Source organism: Myotis myotis, unplaced genomic scaffold (assembly GCF_014108235.1).
Source record: "Myotis myotis isolate mMyoMyo1 unplaced genomic scaffold, mMyoMyo1.p scaffold_m19_p_2, whole genome shotgun sequence".
NCBI lineage: Eukaryota > Metazoa > Chordata > Mammalia > Chiroptera > Vespertilionidae > Myotis > Myotis myotis.
This window is the reverse complement of record NW_023416324.1, coordinates 194,911,673-194,929,179: the sequence shown is the minus strand read 5'-3', so window position 1 is coordinate 194,929,179 and position 17,507 is coordinate 194,911,673. Positions and strand designations below refer to the sequence as shown.

Here is a 17,507-nt window from a genome sequence, read left to right as displayed (position 1 = left end):
ATCGCCTGCCCACCTCCGGGGAGGGTCGGCGACTTGGGACTGAGTGTTAGTTATGCCACAATTAACCCAAGTGACTTTTGCGCCGCGTGATTCCGCTTCTCTTCCTACCCAAAGTATCTCCCAAATAAACTTCTTCAAGGGCCAAAGTGCAGCAGAATGAAGAGCGAGAGTCCATCTTGGGGAAGGGGGTTATTCTATTCTGTTATTTTATATATAATGTGTTCCTTTATTGACTTGGTGTAAAAATAAATCCGGATTCTATGCCAAGTGGATAAAATGGGGGAGGGGGAGTTTGGTTCAGTGTGGTGCCGCAGAGCCACTGTTCTCACGGCCCCGTGATTGCGGCTTGTAGGCGCAGAGGCGAGCGCTTTCCAAGTTGGTGTAATCGACAGATAAACATTCATCAAAAAGGAAGAAGGAAAGACTATCTCGGATAGTTTAATAACAACAGGAACAAAGATGACGCGAACCCCATCAAATGAAACAATACTATTTTCATTCAATTGATCGCAAAGTGTCTTCAATGAATAACTTGGCACTTATTTAAAAGGTTTTAACAGAGGTGAAACCGAAACATTTTGTACCGACAATACGTCATGGAAATAACAGCATCTTCTTTTGTTTAAAATAACTTAATACACTAGAAAAAATATGGCAAATATAAATAATTTGTTTTCATGGAGAACAAATAGTTACAAAGCTCAACCGCATACTCAAGTTCAGTGAAAAGAGCTTTTCTTCTTTCTTGTAAATAAGAAGGAAAAAAAAAAACACAAAAAAACTAAGGAGGCTTTCTAGAGCATTGGGATACAGATTGCTTAGTCCAGGGTATCCCATTTTTAAACAGCTACATGAACCGAAACAAACAAAAAAGTACTTTAATATACACCTTTGTGAGATAAAATGCAAATGTCGAAAGTCAACCATCAGTTCACACATTATAGCCAAAATAAACTTTGTTCGTGTGTATCAACATATTTTACAGAAACCTAGTGCCTGTATCTAGCTGGGTTTTGTTTAAGGTAAGTGGGACGGATAGAGAGGGGGAAATAAAGCAGGGTCCTCAAATAGGACTTCAGGTAACCAGCAGGAGGGTAGACAAGAAAAGGGGGAGGGGAAGGGACAGGGACGACCACTGAGGGCCTCCTATGGGCACCTTGGGAGGCGCTGTACCTTCATTATTTTATTTGGTCTTCTTTTGTTTTCTTTTTCCTTTCCCCACATTGTCTGCCCGCCTCCGTGTTCTTGGGACAATCAGAGTGTAAAGTTTTTCCCTTCCACCTTTTTTCTTTTGTCCCCAAGGATCAAAGACTGGGCACAAGTATATATAGAGATAGATATAGATAAACATCAATTTCCAGATGCTTTTGGTATTGTTTTTCGTACTGAAGATGAAAATGAAGTAAGTACATCTGAGTAAGCAGGGAGGGGGGGGAGACACCATCAATGGAATAAAAGTAACATGCAAACTGGAATTTACTGCCAACAGCCTGGACAGTTCTGCTGTAATTTTCCTCAGAGAAATCACTGTGGTATCATTTTTTTTTCTTAATATCATTTTTTTCTCTCCTTGTTTTTATACTCTCTTCCCTCTTCTTGCTCTTCCATTCGTGGTGGTTTTTAACTCAAAGTATCTGATTCAACGTAAAAGGAGGCCCGCCTCTCTTATCAAAGTTCTCGTATTAAAATGAACTTCGCAGAAAAAGGTCAGTTTCAAAACCTGTGAACTTCCCAGCTGCGCACCTTTTTAAAAAAATCTTAACTCTTTAAATAAGTATACCTCTTCCTTCCATTTTGCCTTCTTTGCCCATGGGGGCGGGCATACACTTTCAGTTGGTAACTCCCCAACCCCCCCATTCTCTCGAGATTCTTCCAGGTTATTTTTCCATATTTTTAAACATATAAAATACTTTAATTTGTGTGTGTGTGTGTTCCTTGGTTCTCTCTCCGATTTCAGCTTCTTTCAAATAGTAATCAGAAACACGTTCCCTTTCTCTGTTTTCTGTTTGTCTCTTCTACTTTTTTTGTTCATTTTTTAATTAACAGGTTTTTTATTTCTGAGCAAGAGTCCATCTTTGCAGCTTTGCCAGAAGCCACACTCCGGTGTCCCAGCACTCCCGTATCCAACATCTCTCCAGACTTCCCCAAACCCGCCCCTGCAAAGCTGAATGCTAGGCCCTTAAATAGCTGCACGGTCAGCAGCCAACGCGTAGACGCGCCTTGAGGGATCGCAGGTCCCGCGCTGAGTCCTGCCCTCCGAGTCCGAGATGCTGAAGCGGGCAAGGGGCGATCAGCCGGGCGGCAAGAGGCTGGGCTCCGGGAGTGCGGAGGGGGCGACGGAGGAGCAGCGGGGCGCGGGGGGCGCGGAGGGCGTGCGGGGTGGGTGCACGCCTCGCTGGAGGCGCAACCAGGGCTCTGGCGTCGGCGTCACAGCCCCAGGGCGGCCGCGTGCTTTTTGGCTTTCAGTCTGAGATCCGCGATGCTGGAGTTCTTGCTGGTGGTCTTGGCGGCGGCGGCGGCAGCCACGACGGAGGCGGCGGAGGCCGAGTCCGCGGCCAGCGTGGCCAGCGGCAGTCCGAAGGGCGGCGCCGGGAACATCATGTAGGGCGCGTGCGCAGCCAGGTGCGGGTGCAGGTGGTGGTGCGCGTGCGCCACGGCGCTGTCCAGCTGCAGCTGCGCCTGAACCTGAAAGGACAAGGGCGTCACGTTGCAATGACTATCCTAGGGTGACAACAGAATAGAAACAGAGCATTAACGGCGTCCAGCGTGGCTCAGGGGAAGGCTGGGGCGGGGATGGTAACGGGGCATGTGGCTGACCTTCTTGGTCAGTTACTGAATCTGGGGCGCCACGGGGATACTCCAGTGCCCCCGAATCTCTGCAACTCACTCAGCTCGGCTTATCTCCCTGGGCCCAGGGGCGCTGCAACTGCAGGAATGTGGCCGCCCCTTCGGGAGCTGGGCCCAGGAGAGGGCCACGTGGCTATTGTTACAAAACATCACCCTCCTCAAAATAACAATGGTGTATTGGCAAAACGGGGTGAGGGCCAGCTACCCTCCTCTCTTGATGCTGTCATGCACATCTTACCTCACTACTAAAGCACTTAAGTACCAACAAGCAAACCACAAAACTTTGCATGTTACTGCATCTTCATCACAATTAGCACAATTGTTGGTACTTGTAACTCCTGTAAGGATTACCTGGGGATCTTGTTGAAATGCAGATTCCCTTTCAGAAAGTCTAGGTTGGGCCCTGAATTTCTGAATTTCTGCCTATCTCCCAGGTGCTGCTGATGCTGCAGACCTACAGATCACCTTCTGAAAAGTAAGGTTCTCCTTTTAAGACTCCCTTCTCTTTCCCCAGTCATTCTTTCTGGCTTCAAAAGCCTAGCACCAAGATACCAGAGTCCGGTGGTGCCAAGAAAGCTAAGACCTCCCTAACACTAACTCTCAATACATTGGTGCACCCATGTGTCTCCCCAGAGACAACTGAGAACTAATCCATGACTTCATAGTCCTACCAAGCAGGGGTCCTGGCTGAGGATGAGGGTAGGTCAGGAACTGGTTGGGAAAGGATGAAGCCTTTAGGCTTGGAGAGTGGGGAGTTCAGAGCACTGGGAGTTCCCAGGATTAAATCGTTGCTGTAGGCTGTCCTTTTAGATGTAGTCTTAAAGATTTCTTTATGGCTCAGAAAGGCAACGCAGAGGCAGGGCATCCCTGGGAAGACCAAGGCAGGGCTGCCTTCTCTACTAAAGATGGAGCTTTGTTTGTAGACAGCTTTAAAAAAATCAAGCCTGAGTAGGGAGTACTTTTATTTATTTCCTTTTCTTCTGTCAGAGACAGTTAATGTGACTTTACCTAGAAAAATATTTAGAGAATTGCCTTAGAAACACCTTAGGACTAACCTCTGTATTGGATCTGACAAAATCTTAATCAAAAGCCGTTTCCTTCCTCTCCCCAAGCTCAATCTTTAGTGCATTTTTAAAGGATCTGTTACTGCCCTCAGGCTTCTCTGGGTTTCCCATGAGTACAGAAAGGACCAGGCTTGTGGCCCCCTGACACTCTATAGGTTTTTAAAGGGGAGAAGGTCCACTATATTATCTCAAAATTGATTCTCCAACTGTATGGACACCAACACTGGGCTTAGAGAGAGGGGGATGGTCAACAGTTCAAGCAAACATCCAGGTCGTTTAACAGTTAAAAACAGGTTGAAACTGGGCTGTACTTGCCTGCTGAAATGGCATCCTTAAAGCACCTACATTGACATAGGGTGCAACTCTACAAGCTTCAAACTGGCTGGCAGCCCCTATGAGGACGCCTGCAAAGAATGGGGGAAACAAAACACAATCATGTGAGATGAATATTTCCAGCATTGTTTTCCAGGGTTCCAAATGGTACCAAGATAGAACTAATCCCTTTGGAAATAATCTCTTATCTTCCTAAACTACTGCCATAATTAAAATAAATCGAGCTCACTCCCAAACTTTAGGACTCTCATTAACTGCCTTCAGAGCAGCTTTTTAAGCAAGGACCATGATTATCTTTGAGAAGATTTTTCTGTATTTGTAATAGCACTATTCCCCACTCTCTTTTTACTTAGAATACCAAATGTTCTTTGTCTGAGAACCATACCTTTATGGAGTTGATTTTCTTGTTTTCTACACTTAGCTCTTCGATTTTGGAACCAAACCTACAAATTGGAGAGAAAATATATAACCTAGATGTTATGACTCAAACATTTTTTAAATTACAAAAGGAGATGAAAAAAAGAGTAGTGCTTTAGGCACAAACTAGGAGATGTAGCAAGCAACCTTTGAATTAATAGAACAATCTCAATTTCCAAAGTTAAAAGTGTAAAGTAATGACAAAAATATATAGATTTCATATACTTTTGCAAGATAGTTTATTGATAAATTGCTATTAGTCCTGGTTTCATCTTTCTACATTACAGAGTTCCCAAGGCCTAAAACTCTTGCTGATACCTGATACCAAAGTGATAATGGGTTTAGATGTTTGCCCAGTAAGACCTGAGACGAATGTGCTCATTAATAGTCTGTAATATTAATTAGCTTCATCTTCAAGAAAAACCAAACACCAAAGCAAATAGTGACTCTTTTTTTCCTCGGGGCTGAGGGAGGGGGTAAGAGTGGGGGAAGAGGTAATTAGTGTCATAAAAGCCTCACTACAAAGAAGTTTAGAATTTCTCTGTTCCTCTGTGCAACAGAGTGTAACACAGTAGCAGAATAATTGTACTATTATCATGATAATCTAATTTGCTTCTATAGAAATAGCCCATGCTCACAGTTAGGGTAGTAGAGAAGCATCCAGAAAATAGCTCAAAAAATTTTTTAAGTATGAAAAAATAAAGATCGGCAATAAAATCACTTCTTACAAGAAAAATAAAAAAGAGAATATTGTGTGAAAGGGGTTGGAATATGAATCAAGTAACTCTTGGATACTATCTTCTCCCAGATATTACCTTCTTAAATAACCTTGCCAACTTTTAGAGGCAATCTGACAGACTTTTTAAAATTCAAAGAAAGCTTGCTTTTTTTACTCTGATAATACAGCATTATGTTCCAATAATATAGCATATTGACTGATTCACCAATTAATGTTTAAAACACATGAAAGTAAAATATTGCTTCTGAGCTTTGTCTTGTTTTTAAAAGCAAGTGTCATAGTCAATGTAAATCTTCAAAAATTCCCCTGCCATTTAGTGTAATAGAAGGGTAGATTTCATGCCAGGGTGGCATCCTTTGTGCAACTCACATGGCCTGAGGCTTCTTGCCTCTTTTTTCCCCTAGCAGAGTTGGAACTGAGATACCAATGCTCATAACTGTAATAATTATCATCACGTCTTTAAGGGGTTGCTGAGTCTCTAGAGATCTCAGTACACAGAGCAAAGCAGGAGAGGCTTAAAAAGGAAGGCTCCGCTGTTGATGCTGTGATGACCAAGGCAGCCTATTATTACTTTTCCCCTTCAACTCCACTGCTGTTTTTGTCCTGATCCTATTACAAGATGCGAGGAAGCCCCATAAGAATTGCATAGTTCGCTGCAGATGGTGGTCTCTGCGCCCAGAGACCCAGGGAGTATCTGTTACAGTGATACTTTGTAACAGCTGCAGATGTTCAGGCCTAAAACTGCTCCATGTGTTCAAACAAATAATGACCATCATTTTCTCCTATTTTATTATTTGAGCGAAATACAGTCTGAAACATTTAAATTTGTTCTCCATAAACCTAGGATATGTATGCATGTTTGCATATACATTTTCAAATTAACCGCTCCCAAAGCCTACTTTCACCCTCAGACCAGAAAAAAACAAACAAACAAAACCCAACAAAAACAAAAAACAATCCTTATATCATTATTTATGGTAGTCACTGGTGTCGGACTTTGAAAATGTCAACATTAAGATCTGTGGGTTGTTTTAAAATCAAGTTTCTGTAGGTTCAGGTTCGCTGCGTTGGTTAAGTGAGGGAACAAAGAGTGACCAAAATGCATTTGTTTCTCTGCTGTTTCGCACACAGTTTGAGATCAACTGCTAACGGCAGACTGTAAATTTCTGCATTTAACAGTTGCTAATTTTCTTTATAGTCTGTACATCTATAAACCTAATTGGCATATCCGCTTGGCAAACCTAGACCCCAGAGCAGACCCTCAAGGAAACCCAACTCCAGCGAACAGAATATTCGTTGTAACTTTTAAGACATCCAGAAGATAAAACGTTTTCTGTGGGATTTTTTTAAGGCTTATAAAAGTAGGCCCATTAGGATTAAACCACATTAAAGGCATCATGAGGCGAGGGGGGTGTGGTTTATAGAAACTCTGGGAGCAAGCCCAGCACAGCTTTCTTCTGCTGGGAACATATGTTGGAATAGGGTGAAGGGGGGGGGGGGGTGGTTTAGGACTAAGATCTACTTTGGAAAATAAGACCTCTATTTGGGACATCCCTTCCTTTCTCACCTCACTCCAGCCCCTGGAACCTGCACCTTTAGTGCGTGTCCTGAAAGCCGCCTCTCCAACCCCTGGCGTGCCCCTCCTCCCTCCCTGGACCCTGCCTCGACCTCCTCACAGTCAGATACCTGCACTCGGGCCTCCGACAGCCCCAGCCGCTGGCTCAGCTCCTCGCGCATGAAGGCGTCCGGGTAGTGGGTCTCATCAAAAAGCCTCTCCAGCTCGTTGAGTTGTTCCAGGGTGAAATTGGTCCGACTTCGCCTCTGCTTGATCTTGGTCTGGCCTTCGTCCTCCATCCCTTTCGCATCCTCCTTTCGATCCCTCAGCTCCGGGGACACTGGATGGGGCGCCACGATGTACAGGGCCACACAGACGTCCACGCGCGCATACAGCAGCACACAGACACAGAGATAAAAACACAACAAATCCCATTAACCAGATTCGTCTCGAGACGGATGGCGGATCCTGCCCCCTCCTGGAGTTCCTGCCCAGTCCCTCACCCGGCCCGGAGGAGGACGAGGATCCGGGAGACGCGCAAGATCAACTCTAGGTGGCCGCCCTCGGGCAAGATGGGCATTCACCCACCCTTGCCTCTGAAACTGTGGCCTCCGCTCACCTCATGACCCACCCCCGCTGCTCCCTGCCGTCCCCTTCCGAACAGCAAATCCATTGCACTCACCCCTTCGCCCGCTCACTCTCTCCTGCATACGCACAGAAATCAAAAGAGCCGCGCCCCGCCCGTTCCCGAGAGCGGTGCGGGCAGGAGGGCGCGGGGAGGCCACGCTCCGGCCTCCCACCCGCGCCCCGCCTGCAGAGAGCGCTGGGCCCGTCTCCGGCCAGCTCGGCCCGCCAGTCCCTCTCTGTCTCTCTCCAACTTGCTGGTCTAATTTGGTAACACTTGGGCCACAGGGTCGCATGCAGAACGAGCCCCTCTTGCTGCGCATCGCGGAGAGTCGCATCCCCGGGAGCTCGGCGCTGACCCACGGCTCGGACCAAACCCCACGGGCAGCCCACGGGCCGCCCGGCGGTCCTTGGCCCCCGCCAGCCGGACCTCTGTCGCCTGAGCAGAGGCGTCCACGCCATGTTGGCAGCCTGGAGGGCTCGCCGCCCACGCCGGGCTAGAAGGCGAGAGGCAGAAAACTAGCCTCCCAGGGCTCGCGGGACTGACCGCCGCCTCGGCTCTTTCCATGTCTCTCCCCATCGGAAAGGCCGACTGGACCCTAAAATGCTTCAACCCGCAGAGATCAACAGGTTCAGGCAGAACATTCGCGATCCGCGGTTTCTATTGGTTACTCAAAGCCTTTTCATGCATCCACCAGCTCGGATGTTTAATAAAATATGCATTTTTTTCCTGCTCTGGGTTTGCACACATCCGTTGCTATTTTCCTGCCCTTTCTTCTCCTCCCTTTAAAAACGGGAGCTCTGCAAATGTGAGCACACAGAGATACCCAAGGGATAGGGCTATACACAGGGGTGGGCAAAAGTAGGTGTACAGTTGCAATACACACAAACAATGTGATAATTAATAAATAGCAAGACGAGAATAAACCGTTCGCATACTCACAACTGTAAGCCTACTTTTGCCAACCGCTGTACATTAAAGCCAAGTGGCAGTGATCAGGGGAGCCACCTCAACAACAGAAACTGCCCCCTGAACCTTCTTCATCCTCTGCCCCTGAGTTGGAGACTTGGTTGTTTTTTGTTTTGTTTTTTAAAGCGTCAAAGCTGAGTTTGGATAGTCCAGGCTGTTGGCAGTTTTTCCCCAGCCCAGGTTCCAGATCAGCATGGTAGTTAAACATCATTTCCAAAAGAGCTGGCCTGCAGAGAAATTAAGACTTGCCCTGCGCTTGGAAATGAACGATCCCAGGACTGCCCCTACCCCTGGTTCAGACCTTAACCTCTCGGTCTTGGCGCTGCTGTGCCCAGGGCCCAGAGCTGCGGCTTCACCCAGGCTTCAGGAGGCTGCCCTGAAGCGTCAGACCGCTATGCCAACACTTTCCAAATTTAGGAGAACCTGGTGCAGCGTCTGGAGGCGAAAGAATGGCCCCCAGATCTCAGACCTGCCTGCCATTCTTACTGTGGTGATCTTAAGTGATGCCAGCATTTCTAGGTCTCAGAGTTCGTTTTGTGGACATGTGTCCTTCCTCCTGGAAGGAAGTGGGTAGCATAGTAGCAAACATTCACAGCCAAGTTAATAAAATAGTTTCACTCACAGTGCAATAAAATTTAAATATGAAAACACACTCGAGCTACTGCCCAAGGGGTGAAAGGCTGTCTATTTTATGTCATCCACCATGGATACCTCTCAAACTTTGGGGACTTCAAAAAAAAAAGATGTCCACATTTCCAGTTGATTAATAGACTTAATATAATCTTTACTTCGCCCCCAAATTTCCACTTATTGGCCTAAACAGGAACAGACCGTGTTATAAACAACTTAATTGCTTGCTTAAATATGTGATTCTACGCATGTCACATATTTTCTTAATTGGAAAAATATGGCAGCCCACCAGTTACTGCAGGAACCAAGTGCCAAATTAATTTTATTGTTGAACTCCTTTGAATTGGTACAGCACGCTCTACCATTTAGGTAAAGCCGCTTCCTAACACTTTGCTGGCACCAGAGGATTTTCCACGCACAAAACCAGAGTACTGGATGAGGCGAAGCAGTAAGCGGAATTGTGTAAATACTGAAAAACAAACAAACAAAAAAGAGGAGCCTCACACGTCTCCCAGGACAAACAGCATAGGCTGGACCTTAGCTCGCCTCGGCCTCGTTCTACCTTCATAGCCCAACGAGAATGCGAAGTTTGGCCCCCCAAGATCCAGGGATCCAGGGTCTTCGCCGAGTTCTAGCCGTTCTTTGCGGCGGTCCCAAACCCCCGGGCGACCGGAGGGTGACATTTTTTCTCTCTCTCTCCTCTTTCTTCTCTCCTCTCTTTCCTCTCTCCCCTAGAAAAGGGGTCCCCGCAAACTCTAGATGCTAACCTTGATCCCGCCGCCGGGCCCCGCCGCTGCCAGGACCCCGCCTGCACCCGGCCCCCGCGAACTTCACCATTCGCCTGCGGGCCGTCCGCGCGGAGGCCCCATCCTCCCGCCGGAGAAAAGCGCATTGGGGTGGAATGGGAACAGCCGGAGCGCCCGAGAAGGGCGCGCACCATCCCCATACGCCCCCCTCCTCGCAGACACCCGGACCCCACCCACGACCATGCACACCAGCGGACTCCCACCTTCATCACTCCCGCGTCCAAACTGGGATCCCAGGGCCCTCGCCTCGTCCGGCCCCCCACCCCGCCGGGCTTTGGGGTCCTCTCCCGCCTAAGCGGAGTTGGGAAGGCGGGAAGGGGAACCGGGGCCGGGGATCGGGTCGTTACCCTCGGTGAGCCGCGGGCTGCCCGGCTCCCTGCTTCTCTCCGCGGCGCCCATGTCCAGCTCCCGGACCGGAGAGCGCCCTCCTCCAGCTCCTCCGCCTCCTCCTCCTCCTCCTCCTCCTGCACCTCCTCCGCCTCCTCCGCCTCCGCCTCCGCCTCCTCCTCCGCCGCCGCCTCCGCCGGCCGCCCGGACTGCCGGGCTGCTGCGGTCGTCGCGGCCCGGCTCCGCGCAGCCGCTCGGATCCTTGGCCCCGCGCAGCGGCCCGCTCTCCAACACCTCCCGGTAGGTGATCGCCTCTTTCTTCTCCTTCACTTTCTGGTCAAAAGACTTGGAGACGAACGCCGTCAGTTCTTCCATCGCCACCGATGCCCCGCAGCCCCGCGCACAACCTCTCACCGCCAAGCCCCGCTCTTTTTTTCCTTCTTCTTTTTTTACTGCTCCAGCCCCCCCAGTAACAACACATCAATGGGGCAGGGGATGGGGTGGAGAGGGAGGAGGAGGAAGAAAGAAGAAAAAGAAGAGAATAAAGAAGAAAGAGAAGTAGAGGAGAAAAAGAAGTAAGAAGAGGAGGAGGAGGAGGAGGAGGAGGAGGAGGAGGAGGAGGAGGAGGAGGAAGGAGGAGGGGAGGAGGAGAAGGAAGAGGGAAGGGGCGGGGGCCGAGGGAAATATGAACTGAGGCTTCGCTGCCGGAGCCCGCTTGTTCAATGTTAAGATCTTTGACAATTCTTCCTGCGGAGAGTTCAGATCTGATAGCGACGCTGCGCTTGAAGTCTCACTATTTATACTTCGCCGAGGCGGCCCCTTGTTCCGAGTAAATTACCTCCCTTCGCAACTCGGAGGGAGCCCCTTCCCGGGAAGCACCCGCGCCGCTACCTGCGGGTGGGGGTGGGAATGGGGGGGGGGAGCAAGAGGGAGAGAGGAGAGAGAGAGAGAGAGAGAGAGAGAGAGAGAGAGAGAGAGAGAGAGAGAGAGAGAGAGAGAGAGAGAGAGAGAGAGAGAGAGAGAAGAGATTAAACTAGAGTCCGTGCAGGCTGGGTCTGGAGTGGGAGGGCAGCGAAGGGGGACGGGAAGGGGCGGGAAGAGGAGGCAGGTCCCAGGCCGTCCGGGTTTTCCGAGAGCCTCGGCCGCCTGCGCACTTGGCCATTAATCCAGGATTGACAAGAATCCCTAATTAATTTAATTAGGCGTGGATTTTGCGTTGGTGTCAAGACTTAGTTAAACACCAGGGAGCTGGACCTACTCCGCCGGGGCGTGGCCAAAAGGAAACTGACAAGTGCGTGGCTGCCGGAGGGAGTCCGGGATCCCGACTCCGCGGCAGACCCCGCATCCCCGCCGGGCTTCTGGGCTGCCCCGCACCCCTGCCCTGCTCCTGCGCCAGGCGCCCCGCAACCCAGTTCCGTGATCCTGACCCGATGTTGCAAGTCTACATCCCCGCTGCCGGCCCGACCCCACCTACACCTCGCAGCCCGGCATCCTGGCTTTACCGCCCACCCTGCCCAGGATACTCTGCAGCTTCCCGGCCCGCAGCCGGAGCTGCGCTGGGTCGTCACCAGCCTCCCGGCCCTGGGGAATTTGTGATTTACCCCGCTGCTGGCGCCCTGGAGCCCAAGCCGACTCCTCCACCGACAGCCCCGCTGGAAGGGCCGGTCAATTTAACACATTTCCCGAGCAGCTGTTCCCTGACAGATTCCATATGAAAGTGTTTCCTTAGCGCCCGATCAAGGACAGTTAGACTTCTTTCCCTCTGGGAGGTTTCGGGACCCTCACCCCAGCTCCCTTATCACTAACTCCCTGTGTCCGGGCCGCTCTCGACATGAACTGCAAGAGCTCTTCTTTAGCAACCTGGAAAACATTCTAGTTGATTTCCTGATTTTGAAAAGCAAGTGATTATCCTTATTGGAATTAAATAAAAAATCAGTGGATGTTAAGTTTGTGCCTCTCTTAATTTTATTTATTGTGGACTATTAAAGAAGCGATGTTCACCGGGAGAAAAGTCTCTCGCTCTCTCCCTGGACTGTTTTCATCGAAACAGTTATGCGGAAGGAATGTCTATATTCCTGAGTCATTTGTCTGTATTGAGCTGGCTGTGAGAAGTGTGGCCACAAATGTATCTCACATAAGAATATTTACATATGGAAAGTTATATTATTTGAGTTTGTAAAAAAATATACCTCTTCAAGTGTAGCTTTGGGGACATTTTCAAAGAGTCTGAGTGTTAATAAACAATGAATGCAGGCTTTCTGATGTGAAAGGTAACTTGGTTCATTTTCTTAGATCTAATACTCCTAGTAAAAATAAAAGCAATTACAAAAACTTTGATATGTTTATCTTCCATCCATTGGTTAAAGCCTCAGCATGAAGTTAACAGGTAATTTGGGAAGTTCCATCAAAGCAACCTGAAACATTTGTAGGAAAAGAACACAATTAAAACTTAATATATTAGTGTTTCTAGGATATCTGTAAATAGAGGCTATACATATCTGTCATACTATACTACTCTTCAGATTTAAATGTTCACAGTTGGCAAACTTGAGATGGAAATCATACTTTTAAGAAGTATTTGCCTTGTATTCTCTTGAATGCTGAAGTTATATTTTGTTCTTAAAACATTTCACTTATTGCTACTTTTAGGAGAAATAATTAAGATCTTTATGTTTCCAGTGCAATACTCTTAGGTATTAATTAATTATATTAGTGCTTGCTTTTATTTTATTATGCTACAAAAGAGACTAAAATACACTTTCCAAAGTTACATGAATTTAGGAACATGGTTTTACTTTGTAATCACTTTAGTCCTGATATTGTGAGAGGGGAATAAGCATAAAACTTTAATCCTTTAAGAAAATCTGTTTTTAAGGTTATTGAGCAGAATGAACAGAAAGAGCTCCCAAACTGAGGTGTTAAATACTATTCACAAATAGCTTCAAAATGACCACTTTAGAAGTCTGGTAAGGGATCAAGACACTCACCAGCTACATTTTTTTTTTTTCATGATTTCTAGGTCTGATCTCAAATTCCATCTACTGAGCTGGAGGGAAAGATGACCATTTTAAAGGTAATCAGAGAAGGTTCAGACAATTGATGTGATTCACACCAAATAGATTTTCCTGGCTCTTTGTATATTTAGGAATAGTGGTGTTGATAGAGTTATGAGAGATCTGCAGTGTCTGATCATGGATTCTACTGGCCTAAGGGAAACCTACTAAAAAAAAAACCACACCAAGGTTTTGAAATGATATGCTAATAAATGCTCATGAAGTTCTAATGAGGTTGTTTTATTAAATAGTAAATGTTTTCCGGAAACAGGGTATTTCAAAATACAGTTTTGGTAAAAAAAAAAAAAAATTGATAGTAAAGCTCAGTTAACAGCCTGCAGACAGGTATACAAGTTCCAATAAAATTCAGGACGCCGAGTCCCCCCAGCTAGTGAATTATTTAAAATAAACATGTAGTGTGGTAGTTAGTTTTAAAACGGTCCCCCTCAAACTGGTTATTTAAGGTACAGTCATTTATGACAAATATATTTCTGGAGCTGATTTTCACCTCTCAAATATCTGCAGAAAACTGTGGTTTGGATATCTAGCGATTCTGAACAAGTTGGTTCTCACAGTTGCCCCAAACCAGGGCCAACAGTTTATTTACCTCCATATCTTTGCGTACTTATAGCAAACAAGGAAAAATGAGGTTTACGCAAGGCCAGATAATTAATGTAGTATGAGTTACAGAAAATGCTTAATCGCGTTAATGTTTATTGATGTAAATAACAACAAACACCTAAACAATTTCTCTTTCAGAAGAAATCTCCTTTCCTTGCCTAGGGCAGCCTTCCCCCCAGTCCTCTGATAACCAGATCCTTTAATGCGAGAAACTAATTTGCAACCAACCTGTGAGTGCCTTCACCTTCAGGGCAGAAGAAACACCGACTTTTAATGCACTTTTGCAAATAAATCATTGCATTTTAATCACACACGACTCTATGCAGACACACTCCCATGATTTATTATTGTTGGGCGAGTTTCCTCCTCGCCCAGCTAGAGATAACCAATTTTGCTACCTGTGTCTTAAACCTAACTTCCTATGATGCAGACTTGTTTACTGATTATCTGTGACGATAACGACGATTACAAAGGCAATTACACGCTTCAGTCCCCACCTTTATTGTTTTTCGGTTATAAGGCAATCAAATAATCAAACAAGCCAGCAAAGCCAACACCAAACAAAAAATTGGCGGCGTGACGATCCATTCCCTCGGCACTCCTAGCGCCTGGTCGCCTCCATCGATGCATTCGGAAGCTCGGCTGCCGCTGCCTGGCGCTGGAACCAGGAAGGCGGTGAGCTTAAACTGAACCAAGTTCGGAGGGCGCCGGCGGCTCCCCGATTTGAAGAAACATTTCCAGGTTTGCGGCGCTTGCAAGTCCACGGGAGGTGTGATCCCGAAGACTGGGAGCCAGGTGATGCCCTCGTCCGGGGCCCGGGAGGAGGCGCCCGCGGCGGCGGGGTTCCGAGGCCTTGCTCCTGCGTGAGGCGGCGGGAGGCGGCGCGGGGCCTGCCGCCGTCTGGGAGGCGGCGGGGGACGAGGGGGCTGGTGCCGCGGTGTGCGGCGCGGGGGGCCAGTGCGCATGCGTCTCGCACCTGGAGGTTTCCGACCCGGGTGTTCGGAGCGGGGGCCCCAGGTGGTGGTTGGCTTTGGGGTGGTGCTAGCTCGCAGGTCTCTGGCGAGGCCCTCAGGCTGGAGGTGGTGAGAGAGAGTTAGTCCACGTTTCCTGCCCTTCCTCGCGCATCCCCTGCTCACCCCACCCCCACTGGCCCCTGCGCTGGGGTTTATGGACCGGCCTTGGCAAAAGTGCCCGGGAAGGTGCGGGGAGAGAGACTGCAGCCTGGTGCACCCTGTCCCACCCCGGCCGGCCGGCCGTGGTCTCTACTTTAGATACACCTTTTCTCCCCCCGTGATTCCCAGCTCACACACTAGCTTGCAGAAAGCAGAGATGGTGCAGGGTGAAATAGACTTGCCTACGTTTAAATACACATTCCCGCTTTAAGCACTCTTCCTTGACGTCAGGGCTTGTGGCCTTGTGATCCTGGATTAAGAGCACATGGCTTACCCTTAAACTGTTTACTTTGGTGGAGGTTATAATGCACCATTACACATATTGACTGCTCTTGATTTTAGGTCAACTAATTTCTCTCTCAGGGGTTATGTATCTTTAAATGCACACTGGAAGCCTAATCTTTTTTTTTTTTTTTTTTTTTTTTTTTTTTGCATTTGCGGAATTAGTAATCTACTTGTGAATCAACTAAACAGATCCTAGGTAGTTTAAATTAATTCAAATGTTTTGTGTTCTCCCCAAAAAGTATTCACGTTGTCATCTCTGAACTTAGATGTAAAAGCTCTAAGTCAGCGGTTCTCAACCTTGGCTGCACATTAGAATCACCTGGGAATCTTTTTAAAATCCTGATTTCTGGGCCTCATCCTCCGGAAATTCTGTTTCTTTGTTACTAATGTTGTGGCCCCCACCCCATAACTAAGAAACAGAATTTCCAGAGGATGAGGCCCAGACATCAGGATTTTAAAAAGATTCCCAGGTGATTCTAATGTGCAGCCAAGGTTGAGAACCACTGCTCTAAGTGAAGGAGATATGCAGAGTTCCCAGGTTAAAGGATTGGAGCTGGAGTTACAGGTGCAACCTTGTGGGGAAACTGGTCATCCTTTGAGAGCCCGTCTAGCCTTAGAGTCTATAAATAGTCACTTTCTTTGCAGGCAAAGGAGATTTCCTGCTAAGTGGCAGCACTGTATTACTGTACGTTCTTCAGTGAAAGGGCTAAAAATGTTGGAAGCTGAAAAACATTGAAGGCAGATGGTGTCTATTAATTGCCTTTCCAACTTGACCAGTTTCAGAAAAGAATGGTGTTACAAGTTGGAAACCCTGTAGTAAGATTGTTATAGTAGATGTACAGATATATTTTCTGCTTTGGTTTTCAAACCATTGGGGAAAAGTCCATGCCCAGTAATGCTTAAAAAAAAAAAAGATATGCTAGTCTGTAGATATTTAGTTGTTACGGGAGGGGGAGTGTTTTGATGATTCTTTTTTGGAGTTTTGCTTTGTTAGGCTTGTTAAGCTAGATTTTTATCTCAGTTCTTTTATTGCCTTTGCATAGTTCTATACTGTTTATGGAGTTCTTATGCTAAATGATATTAACCCCACTTTTACTTTTCTCTGTCTCTCTGAGATGGATTTTCCATTGAAATGACTGCTCTTTTTTTTTTTTTTGACCATGTGTCCAAGATAAAAAAAAAAATTGTAGTTTGATATACTGATGAATGAGTAGTAGAGAAATAATTATAAACTGTCATATCCTCTAGGAATCTTTGTTCTCTCTAACTGCCTGTTTTCCAAAAAAAGGTAACTGTTTTTGTGCCTTTATTAATAACTGAACAAAGGAACTACTTGTGTATGCCTTTGAGCTGTTTGGGCCTACATCTTCCATCATTCACCTAAACTTTGCAATAAGATGTTTTTGTAAATTGATGTCCTACTGTCCTACCAGTCTTGGCTTCAGTTCCGTAGTATGAGTAGTTGGGTAAGGTTTGCAACCATGACACTCAACCAGGATATACTAGAGATTAGAGTTAGAACATAAAACCAAGAGCTGTAGGAGTTCTGACCCTATGCTTTTTTTGTTTTTTTTTTTTGCTTACAGATAGGTTGAAAAATTGTTAGCTTGTGGGATTCCTAAAAATCTGTGCTCAGTCATCATTGCCCTTATCAGAAAGAGCTACTATTAACGTGTCTTTCCATGCATTGCACCTTGACCAATGGAGTTAAATATAAAGACTTCTTTCTTAGTAGGAGGGGGAAATATAAGTTGACCACCATGACTTCAATGAGCAAGTATATTCAGCTACATGCTAGGGACATTATGGAAATCCAGAGGTGAATATATATATAGAGTGGTGAATAAGAGTTCAAAACCTGTCATTGATAGAGAAGACAATATTTGGGTCTACTGATTTGCTCTTAGTGTTGACTTCCTTTTCTGGATAAATATTTGATGTTAAATGTTTTCTCTTACTGAGATTAATATTTCAGTGTAATTTTTCTGAAATGTAAATGTATCCCTTGAAAAAATATTTATAATTTTGTGACAGTGGTTTTTCAACCTTCCCCAATCCTTTCAG

The 17,507-nt window shown here is 46.7% G+C and overlaps 2 protein-coding genes across 3 annotated transcripts in view; one reads left to right on the top strand and one right to left on the bottom strand.

Annotated features, from left to right (window-relative positions):
- Window positions 1-422: 422 nt before the first annotated feature.
- SHOX2 (short stature homeobox 2) lies at window positions 423-10,871 on the bottom strand. Of its 2 annotated transcripts, none has more exons than XM_036349068.1 (5): window positions 10,333-10,871; window positions 7,087-7,295; window positions 4,630-4,687; window positions 4,227-4,315; window positions 423-2,721 (listed from the first exon to the last, which is right to left on the bottom strand). In XM_036349068.1, exons 1-5 carry the CDS (start codon window positions 10,685-10,687, stop codon window positions 2,428-2,430), a joined length of 1,005 nt encoding a protein of 334 aa, XP_036204961.1. In that variant the 5' UTR covers window positions 10,688-10,871; the 3' UTR covers window positions 423-2,427. The 2 variants fall into 2 exon arrangements, with proteins under 2 accessions (XP_036204961.1, XP_036204962.1); XM_036349069.1 differs by having other exon boundaries at window positions 423-2,685.
- Window positions 10,872-14,646: 3,775 nt separating this feature from the next.
- RSRC1 (arginine and serine rich coiled-coil 1) overlaps window positions 14,647-17,507 on the top strand; it is a 342,660-nt gene continuing 339,799 nt past the window's right edge. The window contains exon 1 of the mRNA XM_036349070.1: window positions 14,647-14,781. The gene's annotated coding sequence lies outside the window, so the exon portion shown is untranslated. The remainder of the gene's footprint in view (window positions 14,782-17,507) is intronic.

Excerpts from the sequence above, each read along its gene's own strand:
- SHOX2 (XM_036349068.1), bottom strand. The coding sequence starts at position 10,687 with ATGGAAGAACTGACGGCGTTCGTCTCCAAGTCTTTTGACCAGAAAGTG. Across the intron at positions 7,296-10,332 it reads CAGCCCGCGGCTCACCGAGG|TGTCCCCGGAGCTGAGGGAT; the intron begins GTAACGACCCGA and ends CGCCCCATCCAG. Across the intron at positions 2,722-4,226 it reads TAAGGATGCCATTTCAGCAG|GATAGTCATTGCAACGTGAC; the intron begins GCAAGTACAGCC and ends TTGTCACCCTAG.